The 26,522-nt window shown below is 48.1% G+C and overlaps 1 protein-coding gene across 1 annotated transcript; it reads left to right on the top strand.

Moving 5' to 3' along the window:
- Nucleotides 1-1,508: 1,508 nt before the first annotated feature.
- On the top strand, nt 1,509-26,109 carry DEFB125 (defensin beta 125). The gene is made up of 3 exons (XM_062202535.1): nt 1,509-1,566; nt 6,369-6,623; nt 25,865-26,109. Exons 1-3 carry the CDS (start codon nt 1,509-1,511, stop codon nt 26,107-26,109), a joined length of 558 nt encoding a protein of 185 aa, XP_062058519.1.
- Nucleotides 26,110-26,522: the final 413 nt, after the last annotated feature.

Here is a 26,522-nt window from a genome sequence, read left to right as displayed (position 1 = left end):
ACACAAGGTGTCTCCAGAATTTCCATTTGACAAATACCAAGATGAAGTTGCTGACTAGCTAAGACATGATACCAAAGCCGACGGCGTCCCTGCCGTGGACCTTTGTGGAACTGTCCAGCGCTTCATCTCCTCCAACAGTTTGCGGATAATCAAGTTCCTGTTTCAATTATAAGCCTTCTTTTTTTTTTTTTTTTTTTTTGCCAGGCAGAGTTAGTGAGAGAGAGGGAGACAGAGAGAAAGGTCTTCCCTCCATTGGTTCACCCCCCCAATGGCCGCCATAGCAGGCGCGCTGCACCAATCCAAAGCCAGGAGCCAGGTGCTTCCTCCTGGTCTCCCATGCAGGTGCAGGGCCCAAGCACTTGGGCCATCCTCCACTGCACTCCTGGGCCACAGCAGAGAGCTGGACTGGAAGAGGAACAACCGGGACAGAATCCAGCATCCCATCCGGGACTAGAACCCGGGGTGCAGGTGCCGCAGGTGGAGGATTAGCCTGGTGAGCCACAGCGCCGGCCCCTTATAAAGCCTTCTATTTCTTCCGTCCCTTTCTCCAACTTTACCAACTATATCTCCAACAGATAGAGACAGCAGCGAGTCCCTGCACTTCCACACAACAACGCAGCAGCACTACACACGTGCAAGGATGCAAGTGCCTGCCCTCTCCTCCCAAGGTATTCCACCCTGTGTTTCAAAAACATCTTTTTGGCTTGCTTTGGTGTCCAGTGGTGTGAAACACGTCTTGGAGACACACAGCTCAGCAGCCTGCGCCGGGGGATGAAGTCCTGCTCATCTCCGCAGGGTGGTTCCGCAGAGATCGGGTTCACGTTGGACGGCTCTCTCCCGCTCCCTCCCTTTCCCTACTAAAACACTTTCTCACTCCACATTTTGTTTCTTCCTTCTGTCTCTAAAGGGGAGGGAGAATTGGTGGGAAAGTGGAACAGGAGAAGGAAGAGCGTCAGTCAAGTCTGTTTTCCCATTTTCTTCCCGCATTCCAAATCCTCTGTGTCATAATCGGTGGGGTCCCCTGAACTCAGCATGAAACTCCGTCTTCTCCCAGGGCTTCATGTGGGGGCGATGACCCCAGAACAGATGCTCCGGGGGATGTCGTGAGCTTCGGCTCTGCCTCCGTGGTATCTTCACGTGTCATCCTGCTTCCGTGGGGCGAGGGCCAGGCACCACCCACGGCCGGAAGAGAAGCCGTGGGCTCCACCCAGGCTTCATAAGAATGTTTTCCTTTCGGGCATCCTTTCCCTGAGACCCTGTGGTCCTCTAGGATTGCAGCCGGCTCATCTCACAAGGTCTCAGTTTCCTTTAGTAATTTCCAGAACCAGCGATTACTGTGCTACGCACACTCAGTGATGCAGTGAGTGGTCTGGAGAGCTGAGAGGCATGGCATTCTCACCCTCTCTGGTTCACCACCCATGCCAGGGCAGTCAAGGCGCCCACTTAGAGCCCTGCCTCACACAGCGGCCTGGACTCCTCAGCACGTAGAGCGTCCTCTCCCAGAAGCGATGGGTCGTCTAACGCTGACTCTCCTGCTCTGTGCATTGCTCACGCAGGTGACTGAAGGTAACAGAACCCCTGAAGTAGGTGACAGCTCGAGGAGGAGCTGCTGTCGCTGGGCTCCCCAGCCAGCCTGAGGGGAAGAGAGTCTGTAAGGAGAGCATCTGGGGCCACTTAAGGGCAGATCCAGGCCCCTCCTCTCTGAGAAGCTCCCTGGAGGGGGCTTAGCAAACGGGGGTGTCCTCTGAGACATTTCTCCATAAGGCAAGAATTTCCGGAGTGCTCTGAGCTGCCCTGTCGGTCTCTATCACAGCCCAGTGCTGGCTTGGCCTCACCTCACTGTTGTTTTCACTATTCCATCGCTGTGTCCCGTTGGTTAAACTCTTCCTAGCATCGTGAATGCTATGTCCTGGCTGTACCTTTCTAGAAACGGCCCCATTTTCGCGTCCTTGGAAACGGTGAGCGAGGCTGTCGGCACTGCAGATTCTGCGGAGACGTCAAGCCGAGGGCACAACACAGAAGGCTGAGGCGGAGGGGGGGAGAAGCGGAATGAGGGCGGGGGGAGGACCGGGGATGGGTGGGGGGCTTCTGAGTCTAGATCGGTGTGAAGAGCTTCTTCCTTCTCTTCCATTATACCGCTTTGGGAAACTATTCACCTTTTATTGAAAAACAATACTTGTAACTGATTTGGGTATCAAGCAATGGATAGGTTTGCATGGGTTTAGGGAAGAGAAACGTGCTCTGCTACCCAACAATACCAATTCTTCAATATTTCTTTTTATCAAAAAAAAGATGTATTCATTTTAAAGTCAGTTACACAGAAAGAGGGGGAGACAAAGAGAGAGAGCGAGCTTCTATCCTCTGGTTCACACCCCCCACCCCCAGATGGCCTCAATGGCTAGTGTTGGACAGGCCGAAACCAGGAGCCAGCAGCTTCCTTTGGTCTCCCATGTGGGTAGCAGGGGCCCAAGGACTTGGGCCATCTTCTGCTGCTTTCCCAGGCCACACCAGAGAGCTGGATCAGAAGTGGAGCAGCCAGGACTTGAGCTGGCGCCCATGTGGGATGTCGGCTACGCCACAGCACCGGCCCCTCTTCAGTCTTCCCCTGCAGGATCAGTGTCATCAAATTCTTGCATATTCTAGCAGATGAGAACATACCTATTTTTACATGTACATTTAGATCTTTAAAAATTCAGTTGCAAATTAGCCATATAGATCATGAAGCAATGCACTAGCAATATGTCTCAGAGCCTTCTTATCAACACATAAACCTAGTTCGCCTTTTCAAATTGATACATGAGGATTTGAGCGACAGTTGTCAATCTCCTCTCTTTATTTCATTGTTTCACTGCTGCTTGGAAATGGGTGTTTAGTTATCATAAACAGTTCAGTGAGGGAATTTTGTCCACAAATGTGTGTCTTTCAAGTTATGACCGGACATAATGCACACACACACACAGAGAGAGAGAGAGAGAGAGATTGTCAAAATGCCTGCACAAAAGGCTACACAACTCTGCTCGCAGCATCAGTTGTGCGAGAGTCAGCTTCATGCACTCACACTTTTTTTCCTGTTATATTCTTCCAAACTTTGCAGTCTGAGACAGGAAAATGCTGTTTTCTTGCTTGAAGGAATTCCTGGCTCTTTAACTGTGAGTTTGAATGTCTATTTTACTAGATGTCTGAACTACTTCTTACTGATTTCTATGTACCAAAATAAATTGATAAATTCTGAGATACTGTATTTTACTTAGAAAGATTTTTTTCACTTCCACTAAGTAGATATAATTACTTCTATATTCTTATATCTTAACTCACATGTTGATGTAGTAAGTGAATCAAAGAATATCTACATCCATTTCTGATTATGACTAATTGTTGGAAATTTACAAAGTTTAAAAAATTTTGTTTATTTTATTCATTTGAAAAGCAGAGGGAGGTGAGAGAGAGAAAGAGAGAGGGAGAGAGAGAGAGAGAGTGCCCTCATCTGCTGGTTCATTCTTCAAATACCGCTGAACACGGGCTGGGCCAGGCCAAAGCCAGGAGCTGGGAACTCAGGCTGAGTCTCCCACAGGGGTGGCAGGGACCCAGCCACTTGAGCCATCACCACTGCCTCCCAGGGTCTGAGTCAGCAGGGAGCTGGGATCAGAGGCGGAGTGAGACACACGCCCAAGCACTCCAATATGGCATGTGGGCGTCCCCAGTGGTGCTAATCAATGCCCCTAATGCCCTCTCCCTGTGTTTTTATTTTATTTACTTTATATGTAATCATTTTTTAACATTTTGCCAAATTTGTTTTATTGGAAAGTTTGGGATTATTTATAAACAAGTTAAAAAAATGTTTTTCTGTTGCTTTCCCTCAGTTTCCTTTTTAATTATTTGAATAAAAATGTGTAGCCTGTTTATAAATTTTCTACTACACCATTAGTATTTTCTCACTTGCTAAATATTTTTCAAAAACTGTATTTTTAAAAATTGCATATCAAATTGTTTTTGCATAAGTAGGTCTTTGTTTTGCATACAAAGATGGTCAATATGAGTTTTCTCTTTCTTTAAAGGTTTATTTTATTTATTTGAAAGGCAGAGCTATAGAGAGGATTTTGGGATTTTCCGATATGGAGGAGGGGTGACCTACACTGGGGTCTCTGCTCAGAGCTCTGTAGCGGCCCCGTCAGCACGCACAGCAACAGCCATCAGACTGCAGCGGCCTGTCTGCTCCTCCATGATCCTGGCTCCTGACCTCATCCATGTGCGACTGTCCCGGTGCTCCTTCCCCCACTACAGTCACACTGCCCTGCATGTCTTCCTCAAACAGGCCAGACTAACCCGGACAGCTCTCGCCTCTGCACGGGAGACACTCGCCCCGATACCACCGAGGCTGATTCCTCACCACCTTCAAGGTGTTTGTCACCTTGTCACACAGACCTGTGTTAACTCCTGTTTAATAAGCTATAATCTGCCCCCATGACTCTCCAATTACCCTTAGATCTATTGTCCCTTCTTTATGCAAACCATGTCTTACCTTCTTGAACACAAAACAATATACTTACTTTTTATTGTTTGCTCCCTGTGTTAGAAAGTAAATTCTGTGTGATTCTTTTTTTTTAACTTATTTGTTTGAAAGTCAGAGTTACACAGAAAGAGAAGGAGAGAGAGAGAAAGAGAGAGAAAGGTCTTCCATCTAATGGTTCACTCCCCAATTGGCCGCAACAGCTGGAGCTGCACTGATATGAAGCCAGGAGCCAAGGGCTTCCTCCAGGTCTCCCACATGGGTGCAGGGGCCCAAGGACTTGGACCATCTTCCACTGCTTTCCCAGGCCATAAGCAGAGAGCTGGATTGGAAGTGGAACAGCTAGGACTCGAACCAGCGCCCTTATGGGAGAAGGTACTGCAGGCGATGGCTTTACAAACTATGCCACAGCACTGGCCCCTCTATGTGATTCTTGCCTGTTTGGTTCACCGACATACCTCAAGGGCCTAGAAAGGTGTCGTCACCATTGGAAGCATGCAACATGGAGTGAAGTGTGTGGCTATAGTCTAAATTTTAAGCCTGCAGGGACCAAGTTTTAAAAAGTGGGATCAATGCAATTTTGAAGAACTGACAGAGCTTGAGAGGGAAGGGAAGGCTGGAGATGACTTAGATTTTCAGTGTGGATTCGCTGGCAGGAAAGACTAAGAAACAGCTTTTGTAGATGCGAGAAATGAAGAAGAAAGGTTAGCGTTTGTCTAGACTTGAAACTTGCAGAAAATTCCTCAAAATGCAAAGTAAAACAGAGGCAATAAGATAGCAAAGGTAGAGTTGGTACGGGGCCGGCGTCATGCAGCAGGGTGAGCTGCTGCTAGGAGGCCCCCTACCTGTGGGGGCGCCGGCTCCAACTCCAGCTCCAGCTCTCTGCTCGTGCTCCTGGGAAGGCAGCGGAGGACGACTCAAGTCCTCTGCCTTCCACATGGGAGACCCAAACGGAGTTCCTGGTCCTGGCTTCATCCTGGCCCAGCCCTGGCTGTTGTGGCCATTTTGGGAGTGAACCAGCAGGTAGAAGATCTCTCTGTGTGTCTCCCTCTCTGTGTGTCACTCTGCTTTACAAATAAGTAAATAAATCTTTTAGAAAGGAACATGTAACCAGAGAAGAAGGACTAGAAGTAGCATTTCCCAGGGGATGAAATGTCCTAGGACCCAATTAGCGGGATCTTAATACACGACAGTGTGTGCAATGTTTTATGTACATGATCACGCTCAGCCCAAACAGCCTTTGCGTTTTGAGGGTTACTTGCTCCTCTGCACATACACCAGGTTTCCTCAACCAGCAGACTTGCTCCCGCGGCTGCCTCTGCCTAGAACACACGGACCTCGGTACTTCTCGGCCAGCGGGAAGGAGAACAATGATCGTGGAATCGGCTTGATGGGAGCAGGCTCGCTCGTTCCCACCACTGAGCGGGATGATCGCCTTGCCGGAAACACCGCCATGCTTGTCTTGGGAGCTAAGCTTCCCTAGACAGCCTTTCCTGATCCTTATTCCTGCTCACCCCGTCTGTTAGTGACCTAACCTGGTGGACCCAAGGACTTGGACCATCTTCTACTGCTTTCCCAGCCTGTAGCAGAGAGCTAGATCGGAAGTGGAGCAGCCAGGACTCAAACCTGTGCCCATATGGGATGCTGGCACTGCAGGGTGGCAGTTTTACTCACTACGCCACAGCGCCGGCCCCGACACTATTTTCAATACATACTTTTGCTTTCTTGGTTGTCTCTCTCAATAGCTTGTAGTCCCTGTCATTCAGGTATTAGTCTAGATAGCAATGGCAATAATTGTAAATTTTTGAGTGAATGAATGATGCTAGGGTTAAAAATCTGACCTACTCTTTATCCCTTGCAGGTAGCTGGGGAATCAAAAGATGCTGGAAGAACGATGTAGGACATTGCCGAAGACGATGTTTGGACGACGAAAGGTACATACGTCTCTGTAAGAACAAGCTGTCGTGTTGCATTTCCTTAACACTTTCCTATGACATCACTCGAAGGCCACCTCCGCCCGTGATCAACATAGAGGATTTCACAGATTCCTTTGACGAGGATCAATTTTCTGCTTCGCCGGTATCAAGGCTGAGTGATGAGGTGACGTTTTTTGGAAGTCCAGAGACCAGGGCTCCCACTTCTCAGACAGTTACTACCCAGCACACAACGCCGGGTGTAATGGGAAATAGTGCTGGGAGTGGAAGTAGTCTTCAGGGAGCTAACGCTACCAGTGCGATTCCGCTGGGAAGGTTCCACTGGAGACTGGATAACCACCGGGATGGATAGCGCCGCCGCCGAGACAAGAGCCACGGCAGTAACCAGACTTCTAGAAATACCAAAGGAGAAACATATATAAGATATGTAAATACTCCTTACTGGGCTAGAGTCTGTTCTGGTGGATTAAAATGTAGAGCCGACTTTGGTCTCAAGTGAACATGTGTGTGTCTATTTTTCTGTGTCAAAAAAAGAAATTGAGGACCACTGTTTGGAGCTGCCTGTGATGACGGAGACAAGGATTTTGACTCTGGTAATCCCTGACCTGCTGTTCTCACGCAGAGAAAGGCACAGAGAGCAAGCTCCAGACAGTGCGGCCTCCTCACATACTCCACACGCTGTGTTATTTTAAAGATTTATTTATTTATGTGAAAGAGTTACACAGAGAGAGAAGGAGAGGCTGAGAGACAGAGAAAGAGAGAGAGAGGTCTTCCATCTGCTGGTTCACTCCCCAATTGGCTGCAACGACTGGGGCTGCACCGATCTGAAGCCAGGAGCCAGGAGCTTCCTCCAGGTCTCCCATGTGGGTGCAGGGGCCCAAGGACTTGGGCCATCTTCACTGCTTTCCCAGGCCATAAGCAGAGAGCTGGATTGGAAGTGGAGCAGCCAGGACTAGAACCGGTGCCCATATGGGATGCCAGTGCTGCAGGTAGAGGATTAACCTATTGCACCACGGCGCCAGCCCTTTTCCTTCTGAATTAATTGCGTATTAATAGCCTGTCACCCCCTCTACGCTGTGCATGTGGACCCTGACTCGGTCTTGCTTGTTGCTGCATCTCAGGTCGTTAGACCAGTATCTTCCACATGGTACGTGTACAGTAAAATACTGGAGCCAGGTTTTCACACGGTTATCCCAACAGATAGGAGAAGGTGACACAGCGTAAAGTAGTAGCCTGCAAATGTGCTGCTACTGGCTACAAAAACACTTTCCAAGTCACTCACACTGGTAGTTTAAAGAAATCATCTTGCAGACCTTCAACTTCCAAAGTTCTTACGACGCTTTGAGTGTTCCTTAACATTTTTTTAAGAATTATTTTGGTATAGCCGGCGCCGTGGCTTAACAGGCTAATCCTCCACCTTGCGGCGCCGGCACACCGGGTTCTAGTCCCGGTTGGGGCGCCGGACTCTATCCCGGTTGCCCCTCTTCCAGGCCAGCTCTCTGCTATGGCCCGGGAAGGCAGTGGAGGATGGCCCAAGTGCTTGGGCCCTGCACCCGCAAAGGAGACCAGGAGAAGCACCTGGCTCCTGGCTTCGGATCAGCGAGATACGCCGTCCGTAGCGGCCATTGGAGGGTGAACCAACGGCAAAAAGGAAGACCTTCCTCTCTGTCTCTCTCTCTCACTATCCACTCTGCCTGTCAAAAAAAAAAAAAAAAAAAGAATTATTTTGGTATAGTTATATCATATGCTAATGCAATGCATGTATACACTGTGGAATGATCAAACCATGGCGATGAGCACTCCCATGTCCTCAAACGTTTGTTGTTTATGTATTAGGAAACTTCAGGCTTTTCCAGTTATTTTGAAATACTTTTCTACCATCAATTTTACAACTTTTCTTCTCCCACTCTGGAAAGCCTCTAACTCATCCTTTGTCTGATCGACACGCATTGCCCTGAGCGTATCCAGAGGCCAAATCAGTAGATTGAAATACGGGGGCTGATGCTGAGAAAGTGATGGTCATAAAAATTCTTCGGAAATCAAAGAGCTCTAACATTTGTGTTTGTGAAAGCAGTGATGGGAGTGTGAATCAAACTGAAGGTGGGCAGATCCATAAAAACAAACTTCCATTCCCCTGCACGTGGGATTCAGGGCACAGAACTCGGGAGGCCTTACAAGACCTGGGCGATTGAACTATTGCTGTCTGTATATCCAGCTTCTATTGATCTATGTCGTAGGTGCCCAGTCTTCCAGCTTGTCCCCTACTTACTTATGTGAATAAGATTCCAGCACTTATATTTTTGAAAGTTAAAACTGGGAAGAAAGTGGGTGCTGATCTTCATTCTGTAAGAGATGCGATTCTTCCACATGTACATAAACTAATAGGAAGCACTATCGACTTACTGAAAGAATTCTAAACGTCGGGAAGGAGCTAGCCCATCTGCGTAACCGTATGCTAAAACAGCGCAACCTTTTTAAGAAGCCTCATTGGAACAGAGGCCAGAGGAAAGCACGAGACAACAAGCAGCTGGTAGCTTGTGTGAAAACACGGGAACTCAAATGCTTTCTCACCGCACTGGCGGACGCCCTGGTCATATACAGAGCACGGCAGTTTTTCGGGGGTCCCCACGTGTTCCAGAAAGTGTAGGTTGCTATCACTGTCAGAACGTAAAGCAGCCGTGCTGGCCTCTCCCACCTGTCAGCGAAGCTCCTGTGTCCTCCTCATCTTTAGCCTGCTCCCTTCCTGGACGGTGGCGCCCACATGCACTTCCCCTCGTGGAGCTCGGTGATGCCAGCCCTCGGCACGCACCTGCAGGCTGCCAGCATAGTCGGCTCTGAGTGTTCCATGACGCAGGGTCGATAGCTTCGCCCTGCGGAACGTGCCGACTCTCTGAGATCTCCTGCGATATAAATGCGCTCTGGGAATCCTTATTTCTCTGGTCCTTATTACATTGCACCCTGGCAGGATGATAGTTTGAGGGCAGCAATATGCTCATATGAACTTCTCCAAACCTCCCAGACACACGGATGTGAAACGTGACACAATATTAAGAATGATATGGGGCCGGCGCTGTGGCGTAGCAGGTAAAGCTGCCGCCTGCAGTGCCAGCATCCCATATGGGCACTAGTTCAAGCCCCGCTGCTCCTCTTCCTATACAGCTCTCTGCTATGGCCTGGGAAAGCAGTAGAAGATGGCTCAAGTCCTTGGGCCCCTGCACCCATGTGGAGGACCTAGAAGAAGCTCCTGGCTCCTGGGTTCAGACTGACTCAACTCCAGCCATTGCAGCCATTTGAGGAGTGAACCAGTAGATGGAAGACCTCTCTCTCTCTCTTACTTTCTCTCTCTCTCTCTCTGCCTCTCCTTCTCTCTCTGTGTAACTCTGCCTTTCAAATAAATAAATAAATCTTAAAAAATGATATTTCAGCTATGTTTTGGGTGGGGGCTCTGGTAGGGATCCTTAGAAGGAGAGATGAGGAGACCCAAAAGTTCGAGTGGTGGGCACCCACTCATCTTGACTGTCTGCTTCCTCTCCCTGGGACATGGTTATAGTGCTGCAGGCAGTGCTGCATCTGTAGCAGCCCGGCAACAGGAGTGTGAAGAGCATGCGAGCCCAGGCCTGGGCTGAGGCCTGAGATGCCAGCGTCCCCCATGGGCGCCGGTTCTTGTCCCGGCTCCTCCACTTCCAATCCAGCTCCCTGCTAAGGTGTCTGGGAAAAGCAGAAGACGGCCCAAGTGTTTGGCCCCCTGCCATCATGTTGGAGACCCAGATGAGGCTCCTGGCTCCTGGCTTCAGCCTGGTTTGGCCCTGGCCAACACAGCCACTTGTGGAGTGGACCAGCAGTTGGAAAAGCTCTCTCTGTATCTCTCCCTCTCTCTCTGTAACTCTTTCATATAAATAAATCTTTATTTAAAAAAAAAACAGTGTGTGAACAAAAGAGAAGGTGATACCATTATAGAATGCTGGGTTTCATGTTAAACAAGAAAAATGAAACCTGCATTTGTAAACTTTTTCATGTCTCATACGTGTTACAGCCTAATGGGATTCCTAACTGCTACATTGATAGAAGGTGAGTTAGGATTCTTAGGCTTAAAAGGTGCAGTTTTGTCTCCCTTGTCCTCATTTGCCTCCAGTTCATTTCAGAGGCTCTGAAGAGAAACAATAAGACACCCTAACTGGAAATTTGCAAAAGTTACTGAGCGAGTTGTCTGCTGGGGATTGTTTGTGTTTTTCTCACTGCTCTATTTCTGGCTGCTTGATCACAACAGGCAGAGAGAAGGTGCACAATACACATCCGTGGAAGAATGGAAATGTGAGTGTGCCCTTTGTCACACACACACACATGCACACACAAACATGCACACGCATACACACACGCACACACACGTGTGCACACAGGCACACAGGCACACACACATGCACACACATGCACACACGTGCCCAGCCCATCAGCAGGTTTTACATTTGGTGGAGGAAGTCACTGATATTCCCTCTGCTTGTTCATCTGCTTCTTCCTTCTTTACTGAGCAAGTCTTGTTGTGTTGTAATGCAATCCATCAAGGGGACCTCATGTACAAAGTGGTATCTGAAAAAAACAAGTGGATACATCTTCACCCCGTGTATGATCAGCCCTGTGAAACAGAACATCGAAGGCATGGCCCAATTTCAGTTTGAATTTTCCCTCCAAGAGAGCATCCAACATCTTAAATCAAATTTACTTCTAGATGGATTAAAAGTTAAAGATAAAATATAAGCCATTTTAAAAATCAGGAGAATTAACAAGAGAGAAAACTTTGGTAAGGTGCTCGGCTTCTAGGCTCTGCTGAAGAAGAATCCCCAATCTAACATTAACGTACCTGAAGCACAAGGAAAGGTGACGTCAGCCAACATTGCAGCACAGTCCAGCAACATCTCAAGTACAAAGCAGATTGGCTCACTGCTCTGGAAATCTGACAGAAGGAAAGATGGGTCCCTTTTGGAGATAATTGTTACTTATTGAAAACTCCACTAATGTTTGTATGTTTGACAAATTATAAGACTTTTTAAAAAAAGAAAAATCCCATTTTCCTGAGAGGAAGTGATCAATAGAAGCAGAAGTGGGGATCATTTAGCTGATGAAATTATTACCAGAGACTTAAGACAATTCTGATTTAAAATACCTTAGGACTGCTGGTTTGAGTCCTGCCTGTTCCACGTGCAATTCAGCTCCCTACTAACGCACCTGGGAAAAGCAGTGGAAGATGTCCTAAGTCCTTGGACCTCTGTACACACGTGGGAGACCTGGATGAAGCTCCTGGCTCCTGGCTTTGGCCTGGGCCAGCCCTGACCATTGTGGCCGTTTGGAGAGTGAACCAGTGGCTGGAAGATTTCTGTCTCTGTTTCTCCTTCTTTCTCTCTGTAACTCTGCCTTTCAAATAAATAAATACATATTTTAAAAAAATACCCTAGAGATTATAGTAGGGAAAAGAGCAGTGTTGAGACAAGGAAATTTACTCCATGAACCAAGAGAAAGTAATGCAAATGAAAAGCTTAGTATCAAAATGAAGACTTAGTTCAGGCTGGCGCCGTGGCTTAACAGGCTAATCCTCCGCCTTGAGGCGCCGGCACACCGGGTTCTAGTCCCGGTTGGGGCACCGGATTCTATCCCGGTTGCCCCTCTTCCAGGCCAGCTCTCTGTTGTGGCCCGGGAAGGCAGTGGAGGATGGCCCAAGTGCTTGGGCCCTGCACCCGCATGGGAGACCAGCAGAAGCACCTGGCTCCTGGCTTCGGATCAGTGAGATGCGCTGGCCGAAGCGGCCATTGGAGAGTGAACCAATGGCAAAAAGGAAGACCTTTCTCTCTGTCTCTCTCTCTCTCTCATTATCTACTCTGCCTGTAAAAAAATAAAATAAAGCTTCACTTCTAAAAAAAAAAAAACAGCTTAAAAAAAAAAAAAAAGACTTAGTTCAAAAGGCTTAACGATAGACTGGGGAAAACAAAGAAAACAGTAACTTAACTTGAAGCTCTCTTGAACATTCAAGTAGAAATTTCCCAAATGAAACAGAGAGAGAGTGAAGAAAAAATAAACACAACACCAGAGATTTGTGAAAAATCACAATTCAACATCAATTTAGTTAGATCTCAAGAACTGAAGGACAGAATGAAGCAGAATAAATGTTGAAGAGTTAATGATGTAGGACCTGGCAAAAGTGATCCGAAACTTCAGCAAACTCTAACCAGTAGATGTCAAACTGCTGGAAACCAAAGGCCAAGAGCAGATCTTAAAATCACCCAGAGGAAAAGGCCGCTCTCTAGGAAAGAATGGTGACATAAACGATGCTGAGCCACTCAAGGTGGGAATAGAGGGTGACGTCAACAAGATGCAGAGCAGGCAGTCCAGTCCTTGCTCCCGAAATGTAATATTACTTGGTCCAAAATGCCTGTATGAGAATTCCGGAACCCATGTAAGAAGCTGCAGGACCCCGAGCAAGCACAAAGCCATGGGAAGTCACATTGAAATAATAAGAAGAGAAATATCACCTGTCTCCATCCACTCTCCCCAAACGGGCACGACTCAGCACCATGAGACAGTGCCATGGAGCACGGGGGACTGGGAGGTAGCTCTTGTCTCCTCGCTCTTGAACCACTGATAGCACCGGTTAGGGTGTCTGGGTGCTATTGGGATCGGAGAGTGGGGATCAGCTTTCTGTGGCCCGCACAGCTCAGCATAACTGGGAGGAACACATGGTCTGAGAGTGTCCCTGGAGAGGGAGGAGAGGAGGGGACACACACGCGGTATCTGGGCGTCTCAGAAGCTGCTGGAAGCACCGGTGTCTCTTTCACTAAACTCAGGGAGCTGACAGGAGGCCAGCACACTTTCCATGTCGAGCGTGTGCGAAACAGGAGAGAGTACAAACTCCTAAAAGCCCGATCAGTGGATTGCCTTGCCTTGGTCATTACACATTGGGTGCACGTATCCAATCCCTCACGCCACCCCATACATGGGTACAATCATTATGTGTCAATTAAAAGCAAGAACAAGGGGCTGGCCTTGTGGCACAGTGGGCTGAGCCACCATTTACAGCTCCAGCATCCCATATTGAAAGGCCAATTAGAGTCCTGGCTGCTCCACTTCCAATCCAGTTCCCTACTAATGCACCTGGGAAAGCAGCAAAAGACGGCCCAAGTGTTTGGGCCCCTGCACCCATGTGGGTGACCCAGATGGAGTTCCAGGCTCCTGGCTTCAGCCTGGCCAGCCTTGGCTCTTGCAACCATCTGGGGAGTGAACCAGCAGATAGTAGAATACTCTCCCTGCTCCCTGCTCTACCCCCCATCACTCTGCCTTTCAAATTAATTAATCTTTTCAAAACAAAAACCAAGGGCTAGCACTGTGGTACAGACTAAGCCTCTGCCTGTGGCACCGGCATCCCATATGGGCACAAACTCATGTCCCAGCTGCTTCTCTTCCAATCCAGCTCCTGGCTCCTGGCTTTGGATCGGCGCAGCTCCGGCCATCACAGCCAACTGGGGAGTGAACCAGCAGATGGAAGACCTCTGTCTCCATCTCTCTATCTGTAACTCTGCCTCTCAAATGAATAAGTAAATCTTTAAATATCAAATTAAAAAAGAAAGCCAAAAACCCAAAACAAAAATACTTGACAGTGCTCTTTAAAAATGAAAACTTCCCTTCTAGTTTCCAATTGAACATGCAACAAATTTGGAAGTTATCATTGCTTTTAAAATTTTATTTATTTATTTTGAAGGTAGAGTAGAGAGAGAGAGATCTTCTATCTGCTCTCGGCAGCTCTTCTTTTTATTTATTTATTTATTTTTTTTTGACAGGCAGAGTGGACAGTGAGAGAGAGAGACAGAGAGAAAGGTCTTCCTTTTGTCGTTGGTTCACCCTCCAATGGCCGCTGCGGCCGGCACACTGCGCTGATCCGAAGGCAGGAGCCAGGTGCTTCTCCTGGTCTCCCATGGGGTGCAGGGCCCAAGCACTTGGGCCATCCTCCACTGCACTCCTGAGCCATAGCAGAGAGCTGGCCTGGAAGAGGGGCAACCGGGACAGAATCCGGCGCCCTGACCGGGACTAGAACCCGGGGTGCAGGCGCCGCAAGGCGGAGGATTAGCCTAGTGAGCCGCGGTGCCGGCCCTCAGCTCTTCTTACATCCATCAGAGAACTTAGGTCCACCTGGAAACTGGACAAGGAAGAGAATGCAGAGAAACACAGTTCACCAGGAGCGGCTATGCCTCCAGAGCTGTGGACTGGGGGAAACAGGCAAAGATTAATTCCCTAGTTGCTGGCCGGTGCCATGGCTTAACAGGCTAATCCTCCGCCTTGCGGCGCCGGCACACCGGGTTCTAGTCCCGGTCGGGGCGCCGGATTCTGTCCCAGTTGCCCCTCTTCCAGGCCAGCTCTCTGCTGTGGCCAGGGAGTGCAGTGGAGGATGGCCCAAGTGCTTGGGCCCTGCACCCCATGGGAGACCAGGAGAAGCACCTGGCTCCTGCCTTTGGATCAGCGCGGTGCGCTGGCCACAGCGCGCCGGCTGCGGCGGCCATTGGAGGGTGAACCAACGGCAAAAGGAAGACCTTTCTCTCTGTCTCTCTCTCACTGTCCACTCTGCCTGGCAAAAAAAAAAAAAAAAAAAAAAAAAAGTTTAAAAAAAAGAATGCACCATCTGCAGAGAGAAAATGAAGCGAGGGCCTGGCTTTAGAAAGTCTCTGCCGCTTTCATGATTTTGCCTCTAGGAGCTCCACCATGGACCCAAGGATCAGAGAAAAATCTCAGTCTCTAGATAGGTGGGGGCTGAGGGGAGGAATGCAAGTGGTCTTCAAAAACTCGTGAGAAATGCGTATGACGAAGTGCGTGAGTGTCCAAAGTCCTTGGACCAAGTGCACCTCTACTGACCTGTGATGGCAGGTCTAAATGGGATCCAGTCTGAGGCTCTAAGAAGGATGAGGCCTCAGCAGAGCAACGTGAATCCTCTTTTGATTTTTTATTTATTTATCTGAAAGACAGAGTTACAGACAGGGAGGGAGAGTCAGAGAGAGAGGCTTTTGTTTCTCTGGTTTGCTCCTCAAATGGCTGCAACAGCCAGAGCTGGGCTGATCTGAAGCCAGGAGTCAGGAGCTTCTTCCGGTTCTCTCACGCAGGTGCAGGGACCTAAACACTTAGACCATCTTCTACTGCCTTCCCAGGCCATAGCAGAGAGCTGGATTGGAAGTGGGGCGACTGGGACTCGAACCGGAGCCCACATGGGATGTTGGCACTGCAGGCGGCGGCTTTACCTGCTATGACCCAGCACCAGCCCCCATTCCCGTTCATTTTTGAGGAAGAAATTAAACTTGTTCCTGCCCTAATTGGAAAGCACTGACAATTAACAACAGAAAAAACAACCAACACGATAGACAATTCACCTGCCTTAGTTTCAACAAGTTTCACCAAAAAATTCAAGTAGAACAAACTTTTGGCTTGACAGATACCTAAAGTCTTACAGCTACAGCCAGATCCCCGGGGACAAGAGCAGCACTTTCAATGGAAGTGTTAAACAAGTGGGATCAAGACCCTGAAGCATGGGGCCTGCGCTGTAGAGCAGCGGGTTGGCAACCTGGCCTGAAGCGCCGGCATCTCATGTGGGTGCCAGTTCTAGTCCCGGTTGCTCCTCTTCCGGTCCAGCTCTCTGCTATGGCCTGGGAAAGCAGCTGAGGCCCAAGTCCTTGGGCCCCTGCACCTGTGTGGGAGACCTGGAAGAAGTTCCTGGCTTCAGATCAGCACAGCTCCAGCCATTGCAGCCTTCTGGGGAGTGAACCAGTGGACAGAAGTCCTCTCTCTCTCTGTCTCTACCTCTCTCTGTAACTCTGTATTTCAAATAAATAAAATAAATATTTTTTAAAAAAGACCCTGAAGCATTTCTCAGAATGGTTGCAACAGGAGGTGAAATGTGTTTACTGGCTGCAGGGGGTGGAACAGTCTAGTCAGAGCCAAAGGGGACCAGCCAGGAGCAAAGGTCATGGCAATATATTTTTTTCGATGTTGACCTTCCGGGACCTGCCACCTTACAGTCCAGATTTGACCCCTTCTGGCTTTTGTTTGTTTGTTTCCTAATCTCAAAACAAAACAAAACAAAAAAACTTTGAAGAGCACACATTTTTCTTCTGCTGACAATGGAAACAGAGACTGTATTGACATGGTTAGGTCCCAGGACCCTTTACAGGTGGACTGAAGGGCTGGCCTCATTGTTTATAAAAGAGTCTTAAATTTGATGGAGGTTATGTGGATAAATAAAGCTTACGGGTTTTTTTTTTGTAATTTTTATTTTTAATTCCATTTTCCCAAAACTTTGAAGCTCTATCATATTTATAGAAACTGTCAGCCATAAAGGGTTACAACATCTGCACTTTACATGGAACCTTTACTTGGTGACAATAACAAAAAATTTTCCAAAGAAAAAACAGGACACAAATGATCACTAAGCAAAATATACCCTTCCTTACCTTGTGACTTAGCCACTCTCCACGCCCAGGTAGCAAACGACAGCATTCCCACACAAAGATTTGCACACAAATGCTCGGTAGCAATTTTATTTGTAATAGATAATGACTAGAAAGAATTGAAATATTCAATAAGCGGTGAACAGATTGTTATATAAGCATAAAGGAAATTCTTAGCAATAACAAAAGGAACTATTAGTAGATACAACATGTAAGAATCTCAGAATGATTGCCTTGGATGAAAGAATTCAGACAGGAAAATGTGCAAATAGTCAAGGGCACAGAAGAGACGTTTGCATTCCTGTGTTTATTGCAACACTAGTCACAGTGGCCAAGGAATCCAGGCAGCCTGTGTGGCGACCACTGAAAATGTTGGGCCGTACACACCCGACTACGACGTCTTGTCCTCTGCACCAACATGGGTAGGACCGGAGGTCATCAGGTCGAATGAACTAAAGCAAGTAGAAAGACAGTATCACAGGATCTCCTTATACGCAGAGTCTAATAACAAGGTGGATCGTGGAAATGAGTAGAAGAACTGTGGCTCCTAGAGGCTGGGATGGCAGAGGGAAGAAGGGATGGGGTTTAATTGGATGGCAGGAGGGGTTTCAGGGGTTCTGTTGCATAATCGGGTAACATTGCTAATGCTAATAGACTGTGTATTTCTCTATTTTAAAAATTAGAAGGGAGGATTTTGAATGCTTTCATCATAAAGAAATATTAAATGTTTGAGGAAATATATATATTCCTTGATTAGACATTATACAATGAATACATGTATGGGACTATCACATGGTACGCCATAAATATATAAAATCATTTTGAAAATAAATACTGCAGGGGCTGGCCCTGTGGCATAGAGGGTAAAGCTGCCACATGCAGTGCCTGCATCCCATATGGGCACCAGTTCAAGTCCTGGCTGCTCCACTTCTGATCTAGCTTTTTATGGCCTGGGAAAGCAGTGGAAGATGGCCCAAGTGCTTGGGCCCCTGCACCTGCATCGGAGACCTGGAAGAAGCTCCTGGCTTCATCGGTACAGCTCTGGCCATTTCAACCATCTGGGGAGTGAACCAGTGGATAGACGATCTCTCTCTCTCTCTCTCTCTCTCTCTCTCTCTCCCTCTCTCTCTGCCTCTGCCTCTCTAATAAATAGATAAATCTGAAAAAAGAAAGAAAGAGAGAGAGAGAGAAGAGAGAGAGAGAGAGAGAGAAAGAGAAGCATAATACTGCAGCTCAATGTATACCAATTATATCTCAATCATTTTTTTTCAAGTTCCGGCTGCTCCACTTCTTTTTTTTTTTTTTTTTCAAAAAGATTAATTTATTTTTTACACAGAGAGGCAGAGGGAGAGAGAGAGAGAGAGGGAGAGAGAGAGGTCTTCCATCCACTGGTTTACTCCCCAGATGACCGCAATGGCTGGAGCTGCGCTGATCTGAAGCCAGGAGCCAGGAGCTTCTTCTGGGTCTCCATGTGGGTTCAGGGGCCCAAGGACTTGGGCCATCTTCCACTGCTTTCCCAGGCCACAGCAGAGAGCTGCATCAGAAGTGGAATAGCCGGGTCTTGAACTGGTGCCCATATGGAATGCCAGCACTGCAGGTGGCAGCTTTACCCACTATGCCACAGCGCCGGCTCCATCTCAATCATTTTCTTAAAGAAAGAAAAAACTGGGGCTGACGCTGTGGCTCACTTGGTTAATCCTCTGCCTGCAGCGCCGGCATCCCATATGGGCACCAGTTCGAGACCTGGCTACTCCACTTCTGATGCAACTCTCTGCTGTGGCCCAGGAGGGCAGTGGAGGATGGCTCAAGTGCTTGCACCCCATGGGAGACCAGGAGGAAGCACCCGGCTCTTGAGTTCAGATGGGCACAGCTCCGGCTGTGGCGGTCATTTGGGGTGTGAACCAACGGAAGGAAGACCTTTCTCTCTGTCTCTTCCTCTCACTGTCTATAACTCTACCTGCCAAAAAAAAAAAAAAAAAAAAGATAAAGAAAGAAAAAACTACTTCTCAAGAACAAAGCATTTAGAACCCCACAGCTTCTAGGGATGATTCAGTCACTCAAAAAAATGTATCATAAATAAAATCGTCTTTGCCAACCTCAAAGTCAGTGCCATTCAAAGAAAACAATTGTTGTTAGAATAACATGAGCCCTGCACTTTTTTTTTTTTTTTTTTTGACAGGCAGAGTGGACAGTGAGAGAGACAGAGAGAAAGGTCTTCCTTTTGTCGTTGGTTCACCCTCCAATGGCCGCTGCGGCCGGCACACTGCGCTGATCTGAAGGCAGGAGCCAGGTGCTTCTCCTGGTCTCCCATGCGGGTGCAGGGCCCAAGCACTTGGGCCATCCTCCACTGCACTCCCTGGCCACAGCAGAGAGCTGGCCTGGAAGAGGAACAACCGGGACAGAATCCTGTGCCCCGACCGGGACTAGAACCCGGGGTGCGGGCGCCGCAAGGCGGAGGATTAGCCTAGTGAGCCGCGGCGCCAGCCAGCCCTGCACTCTTACAGTTAATGCCTGTACGTTCATACACTCACATATATAACTTCACATAAATTAGGATGATTTCTAGGATTGCTACAAAATATTGCTTTCTCACTCAAAAAATGGTTAGGAAAACAGCAGCTGCATCTTTTAAACAGAAGCACGATGCTAAATCATGGCTGATGTGTGCTGATGCACCGTGACTCAGTGTGGATTTAAAGACATCTTGGGGCCCATAGTTTTGAACACCAACTTCCTTCTTTTTTGTCAAAAAGACTTTCTAAATGCCCAGGTTATCAACAAAGTATTAACTTGTTCAGTTCACAGTTGTTTGGAGGTGTCTCTGAAAAGGATATCAAGGGGCCGATGCTGTGGCGCAGCAGGTTAATGCCCTGGCCTGAAATGCCAGCATCCCATATGGGCTCTCGATTCGAGACCCGGCTGCTCCACTTCCGATCCAGCTCTCTGCTGTGGCCTGGGAAAGCAGTGGAAGATGGCCCAAGTGCTTGGGCCCCTGCACCCATATGGGAGACCCGGAAGAAGCTCCTGGCTCCTGCTTCGGACTGGCGCAGCTCCAGCCATTGCGGCCAACTGGGAAGTGAACCAGCAGATGGAAGACCTCTCTCTCTCTCTCTCTGTCTCTCTCTCTCTCTCTCTGCCGCTCCTCTCTCTGTGTGCTTCTGACTTTCAAATAAATAAATAAATAAATCTTTTTAAAAAGAAAAGTATATCAACAGGAATGTATGTTACACATGCAAAACAGAAGGATATATATGAAGTGTTCAGAAAAACGTTGATTTTAGAAGGACACACAGGTAAGAGGACAGGAAGATGCAAGCTCTGTAGGACTAACTTAGGGGGACCCAGCCTTAGGGGCTCAGCACAAATTCTTCCTGTGATTCCTCTTCCTCTCCGAGTGGCCACGCGATTCGACAAGGCACCTGTCCTCTGAGTCTCCCTCCTCCCCCTGGCATGCTAACACGGGGCTCCCCGACAGCGGCGTCTCCACGAGAGCTGCTGGCCAATAGACTGCAGTTATGGTTGGCACAGGATCCCATATCCTCCGGGTCGGCTGGCTGGGCTCACCCCTACCTAAGAAGTACAAAAAAGATCGTTTGCTCAGAGTGATACTGAATAGAGAGTTCCAGACTCCATAGAACCCACTGTCGAGCACCTCTCGGGAGCCATGAAGTCTCTGTGGGTCACCCTTGCGGTCTTTCTGCTGCTGGCCCCGTTGGTCTCAGGTAAACAGACTCCCTGTTCCCAGACTCTGGAAGCAGGGTCAGAGAGCTCCCTGAGAGGGCGGCGGGGCCTCTCCGCTTCTTCATGACAGCTCCGCTCCGAGAGGCCAGGTTACCCCTGCAGAGGTGCCCGGCACTGCCCCGGGGCTGGGGAGAGGGTTTCGGGCGAATGCTGTAGAGCAGCCTCCAGGGGCCGGCCCCAGCCACCTGCTACCCCTCACTGTCCTGGCCCAGGACCGTGTGGCCTCCTTCGCTGCAGGTGCCGGCGGGGTGGCCCCCGAGCCAACAAGCCTGTCGGATGGCTTCCTCCCCTTTGCTCCGTTTCACAGAAAAACTCTGGTTTTTCTGTTCTTCGGTGTGGTTGACAAGCCAGGGGACACTTCCCACAGGACTATACAATGAGAAGGGAAGAAACCTGTCCTGGGTGGACACGGGGGCCTACTGACCGCCCGGCAGGCTTCAGCTCTCCTGGAGTAAGCATTGCTTATTTAGTTTTTCTAATTTTTAATTTTTGGTGATAAAAAGAGGACCGATTCCCTGAATTTCATAGCTACAATTCTAAGCAGATAATCCTATCTCCCTCCCTCCCTCAATCCCCCTCCTTCCTTCCTTTGTTTTTCAATTTTTGCAAAAACATAATTTCAATCCACTCTACAATCATAGCTTCATACACCATTAACCATGATATTCAACAACTAAAAAGTAGAAAGACCACAGCTCCACAGGAATCGAAACAAGAGCTAAAAACAGCCGTCAAATCACAGGATGTCCGTCTCATGCCTCTACTTTTTTTGTTTTTACTTACTTTTTATTTTTATTCTTGATTGACCAATAACAAGTGTATGTATATGTGGAGTATAACCTACTGTTCTGATACATGCATACACTGTTAGCATAACATTTATTTATGGTGGAAACATTGAAAATCCTCTCTTTTGGCTATGCTGAAATACACATATACTATTGTGAACGGTCATCACTCCACTGCAAGAGAAAACCGGAACTTGTTTCTCCTTACTGTAACTCTATAGCTTGTTTTTGCAAAGCCTAAACAGGAACCCTGGAGGTGTGACAGGAATAAAGAAACTAACTAGCCACAATTTCATTAGTGTTCATACTTTTTATACTGCATCCAACTGATATATGAGTTCATAACCTGCTTTTTTGAATTTTAAGATTGTATCAGGAAAAATTTTACAAATCTTTAAATAGTCTTTGAAAACTTAATTTGCATAATTGCTATTCTATTGTATTATTGTACCAACATGAACTTGAAGAGTCCCTTGTTGTGTCATTTGGATTACTTTTGCTGTTGCTTGTCTATTGTAAATATCATGGAACAATCTTGTTATTGTAGCACTGTGAGATTCCCTGGTTCTATGGGTAAATTGTAGAAGTTCCCTTGTTCAGTCCAAGGACATTTCTTTCAAGTTACCTGGTACATATAGCCAATCGTCACTCTTACAATATTTGTATTTTTAACCTTTCTATTTCATATTTCTTGAAAATATTTCCAAGTATTCTGATTGCTTCAAAACTTTTTATTTTGGTTACAAATTTTTCATCTGCACGTCAAATTTATTGGTATTTCCTTTCTTTTTTTTTCTTTTTTCTTTTTTTGACAGGCAGCGTGGACAGTAGAGAGAGACAGAGAGAAAGGTCTTCCTTTGCCGTTGGTTCACCCTCCAATGGCTGCCGCGGTAGGAGCGCTGCGGCCGGTGCACCGCACTGATCCGATGGCAGGAGCCAGGTGCTTCTCCTGGTCTCTCATGGGGTGCAGGGCCCAAGAACTTGAGCCATCCTCCACTGCACTCCCTGGCCACAGCAGAGAGCTGGGCTGGAAGAGGGGCAACCGGGACAGGATCGGTGCCCCGACAGGGACTAGAACCCGGTGTGCCGGCGCCACAAGGCAGAGAATTAGCCTAGTGAGCCGCGGCGCCGGCCTTATTGGTATTTCCTTTCTACTCTTCCTTTAACCTAGAGAGTTCATCTATCTCCATGCTGAGAACAGTGATTCACCTACGCCTACTGTTTTTCATGATTCTGTTTTTTACTATGGACTCAATGCCATCTTGTATTTAAGGAGAAAAATGAGAAACTGTTTTTAGTAGAATTTCCCAAAAGGTAGAGCCTGCAACTTGCCTCTAAAAAGAGGAGTTATATTCTTTTTAATTTGCAGGACTCTTCAAACTGAGGGTGAATAAATTAAATTAGTAATTCCATGAAGGTTACCCCAAAAGATGCTTCAGACCTATTGCATCCTTGAAATTGTGTAAGTTTAGATTCCATGCGTTCTACCTCTGTCTCTGCAGTATTGATGACTTACGTCATAAACTCGCATGGCCTTGTTTCCTTCACTAAAGCGCCCCAGAAAACCTCCAACGTGCCTTTCTATATATCTATTTAAGAGAAAGAGAGAGAGAGAGAGAGAGAGAGAAAGAAAGTCTCCCACCCACGGGTTCATTCCTTAAACGCCTGCAACAGCTACACCTGGGCCAGGCTGAAGCCAGGAGCCAGGAATCGATCCAGCTCTCCTGGTGGGTGGCAGGGACCAAGTACTTGAGCCATCACCACTGCCCTCCAGGGTGTGCATAGGCAGGAAACCAGAGTGAGGGGCAGAGCCAGGAGTTGAACCGAGGCACTTCAATACAGGATGTGGGCACTGGGCCAAACTAATGACAAACGCAAGCAATTCAAGGTCGTTCTGTGAGACCACAGCCTACCTCAAGACATGGAGGCGTGAGAACCGCAAAACTCACAAAAGGCGTCTCGGAGGGAGACAACCAAACATCAGGTCAAAGGCAGAAGGAAGGTAGGAGCAGGACCCAGAGTCTCCAGCCACACGCGCCAGCTGCAGAGAGCTGTAAAGAAACGTTTGAATGTTGTCTCCTAGAGATGTTCGGGCAGTGAGAGGTGGGGGCGGAGATCCTGGAGGGAATGACTAGAGAGGAAGTTCAAGTCCAAGAACCATGAAGAAGAACCTCTGCCCATAAAAATAGTAAGACGACACAGAGCAAGAAAAGCCAGGAAAGCAGCAGCAGGTGAAACCCTAACACACACAACACACACGGGTGTGCGCCTCTGAAATACCGGGGTTCCTCTCCTGCCCCACCCCCACCCCCGCCTTGCTCTCTCTTCCAGAGCTGAATTCTTCTCGTCCTTTGTGTCTAGATTTGAATGGCGCTTCCTCGGGGGTAATTTCTTCAATGACCCCCCCACACACACACATAATTCTGACTTGGAGAATGAGAGTTTGCAAATGCTCATGTATTCTTCAGGGAGATTACAGAGCCGCTGAGAGAGAACAGTACTGGCCATAGCCGGCACTGAACACGGCTGCCCGCTCCCTCTCCATTTGCACTGGCCACACTCTGTAGCCACTTTGTTGACTGAGTTACTGGTTTGTTTATTTGTTTTTCTCCTGCTTTCCAATGTGAGGTTCCCAGACCCTGGATTCCTTGTCCTGGTTTTATTCCTGGCATCGTATAGAGCTCTTGACACAGACTGCATTCAGTATTCAGTGTGTTGCTAGAACAGAAGAAAGGAATTTAGCACGTAGAGCAAGACGAAGAGTTCCAACCTCTCTTGAGGGCTTCATGTGTTGGACTGTAGGACGAGATACTTTATGTTTGTGTATAAGACATTCACATACCTGGCACATCCTGAAGAATGTCTCTCTAATTAATGTCATCCCTAATAGAATGGCTCTTGCTACTTTGTTTCCCAAAAAATTGCTTTAAAGATTTATTTATTTTGTACTTGAGAGTCTGAGTTACACAGAGAGAGGAGAGGCAGAGAGAGAGAGAGAGAGGTCCTCCATCCATTGGTTCACTCTGCAATTGGCCACAATGGCTGGAACTGCGCCCATCCGAAGCCAGGAGCCAGGAGCTTCTTCCATGTTTCCCACGTGGGTGCAGGGGCCCAAGGACTTGGGCCATCTTCTACTGCTTTCCCAGGCCACAGCAGAGAGCTGGATAGAAAGTGGAGCAGCCGGGACTAGAACCAGCACCCATATGGGATGCCAGTGCTTCAGGCCAGGGCGTTAACCCGCTATACCACAGTGCAGGCCCCCCCAAATTTTTTTGAATACTTACATGTCAGTGTCAAATAGATACCAATATATAGACACATGGACCATTTATACTTATATTTCCATAACTTAATATATTTTTATTTTTATTAAGACTTACTTTTTGTTGGAAAGGCAGAGTTACAGAGAGGGAGGAGAGACAGAGAGAGAGAGATCTTCCATCTACTGATTCACTCCCGGAATCCACAGTGGCGAGTGTTGGGCCAGGTGGAATCCAGCGGCTTCTTCTGGGTCTCATGTGGGTGGCAGGGGCAAGCACTTTGGCAGTCTTCCTCTGCTTTTCCCAGGCCATTAGCAGGGAGCTGTTCAGAAGTGAGACAGCCAGGGTACAAACCGGTGCCCAGGTAGGATGCTAATGTCGCAGGCGGCAGCTTAACCCACTATGCCACAACGCTGGCCCCGTAACCTGATACATTTTAACAAGACAGTATATAAGACAAATCTAGAATTATGTTCTAAATACGATTTTTAAAGACATACTGAAAATATCACCCATTTTCAACCAAAGTCAATGTGCGCTTCAGTAGTGGTGAGCGTGAGAGCAATGATTTGAGCATTTGCTACTTTTAAAGTATAGTTTTTGGTCCTGTTTAGATGTTTGTATGGGTACAGTTGCATTTTAGAAAACTGGCTGGGGAGCTTGTGTTCATGTATGATCACATATTTGTCTCATGTAAAATAATGGGAGCTAGGCACCTGGAGAGTGTGTGCAGAATTCTGATTTCAACCATGAGGGACTCATTCACATATACAAAAGTGTAGGTGTGTGTGTGTTTGTGAAACTTCATTCAATCTTCCAGCAGTTTTCCTGATTAGCAACAATGTAACAAAGCAACTAGTAAGAGACTTAATAATCAATGTTCCCAAAAAAAAAAAAAAGATTATTTTTCTCTTTTTGTGCTAAGTAGCTCGCCTTGAATACTTAGTGCCTCGGTTTTGCAGGTAACTGGTACGCGCCAAGGTGTGCCAACAAAAAAGGACGGTGCCGGACCAAGTGCAGGACCAGAGAGATGGCGGCGAGCCCCACGGTGGGGTCCTGCGGAAAGAAAAAAACGTGCTGCATTAAGAGAAACGGCAGTGTGCCTACGTTCTGCAGCGAGACCACAAAAGCTACCAACACTCCGAATACGGTCACGGTCTCGCAGGCCGCCGGCGGCACCCCGGGGGCGGGGGCGGAGGCCGGTCCCTCTTCTGCTGCTACCACCACGGCGGCCTCCTCGGCTGCTGCTGCTGGTGTTGCTGTGGCCTCGACGACGACCACTGCTGCTACTGCTACGACGACCGCGGCCACTGGTCTTCCTCTTGCGGTTGCTTCTTCTACAGCGACGTCCGCGGCTGCTGCTGCCTCCTCCGCTGGTGCTGGTGCTTAGACGACTTCTGCTACTTCTGATCTCTGACCGTCTCGGCGTCCGCCTTCTGACCCCGGTGCATTAAAGCGAAGACGCTGACACTGGTGTCCGTTTCTGTAGCCTCTTTCCCGTTCTCCCTCTGCTCCACATCGCTTGCCAGGGCATCAAAGTAGTTCCAGGCTAGGAATGCAAATAAGGCATAAGCCGGGGCCCCCGTAGCGCATGGTCCAAACCACCCAATTCAGCACCGATCGATAGAAGCAGCGCCATGGAAACCAGCCACAGCCCCACACTCTGCCTGCAGCAATGCCCGCCAAGCCTCGATGCCCTCAGACACAAGGACTGCTCAAACACAGTGCTGAGTCTGCCTTGCTCCCAAGTGGCCAGGGGGCGCCAGTGTTGCCGGTGCGGGCACCACACGTTGAGAACGGGCCTGCACCACCGACGGCCTCCT

The sequence above is a fragment of the Lepus europaeus genome, chromosome 10 (assembly GCF_033115175.1).
Source record: "Lepus europaeus isolate LE1 chromosome 10, mLepTim1.pri, whole genome shotgun sequence".
NCBI lineage: Eukaryota > Metazoa > Chordata > Mammalia > Lagomorpha > Leporidae > Lepus > Lepus europaeus.
Note: the sequence above shows the minus strand (reverse complement) of the source record. Positions and strands in the feature narration are given on the sequence as shown.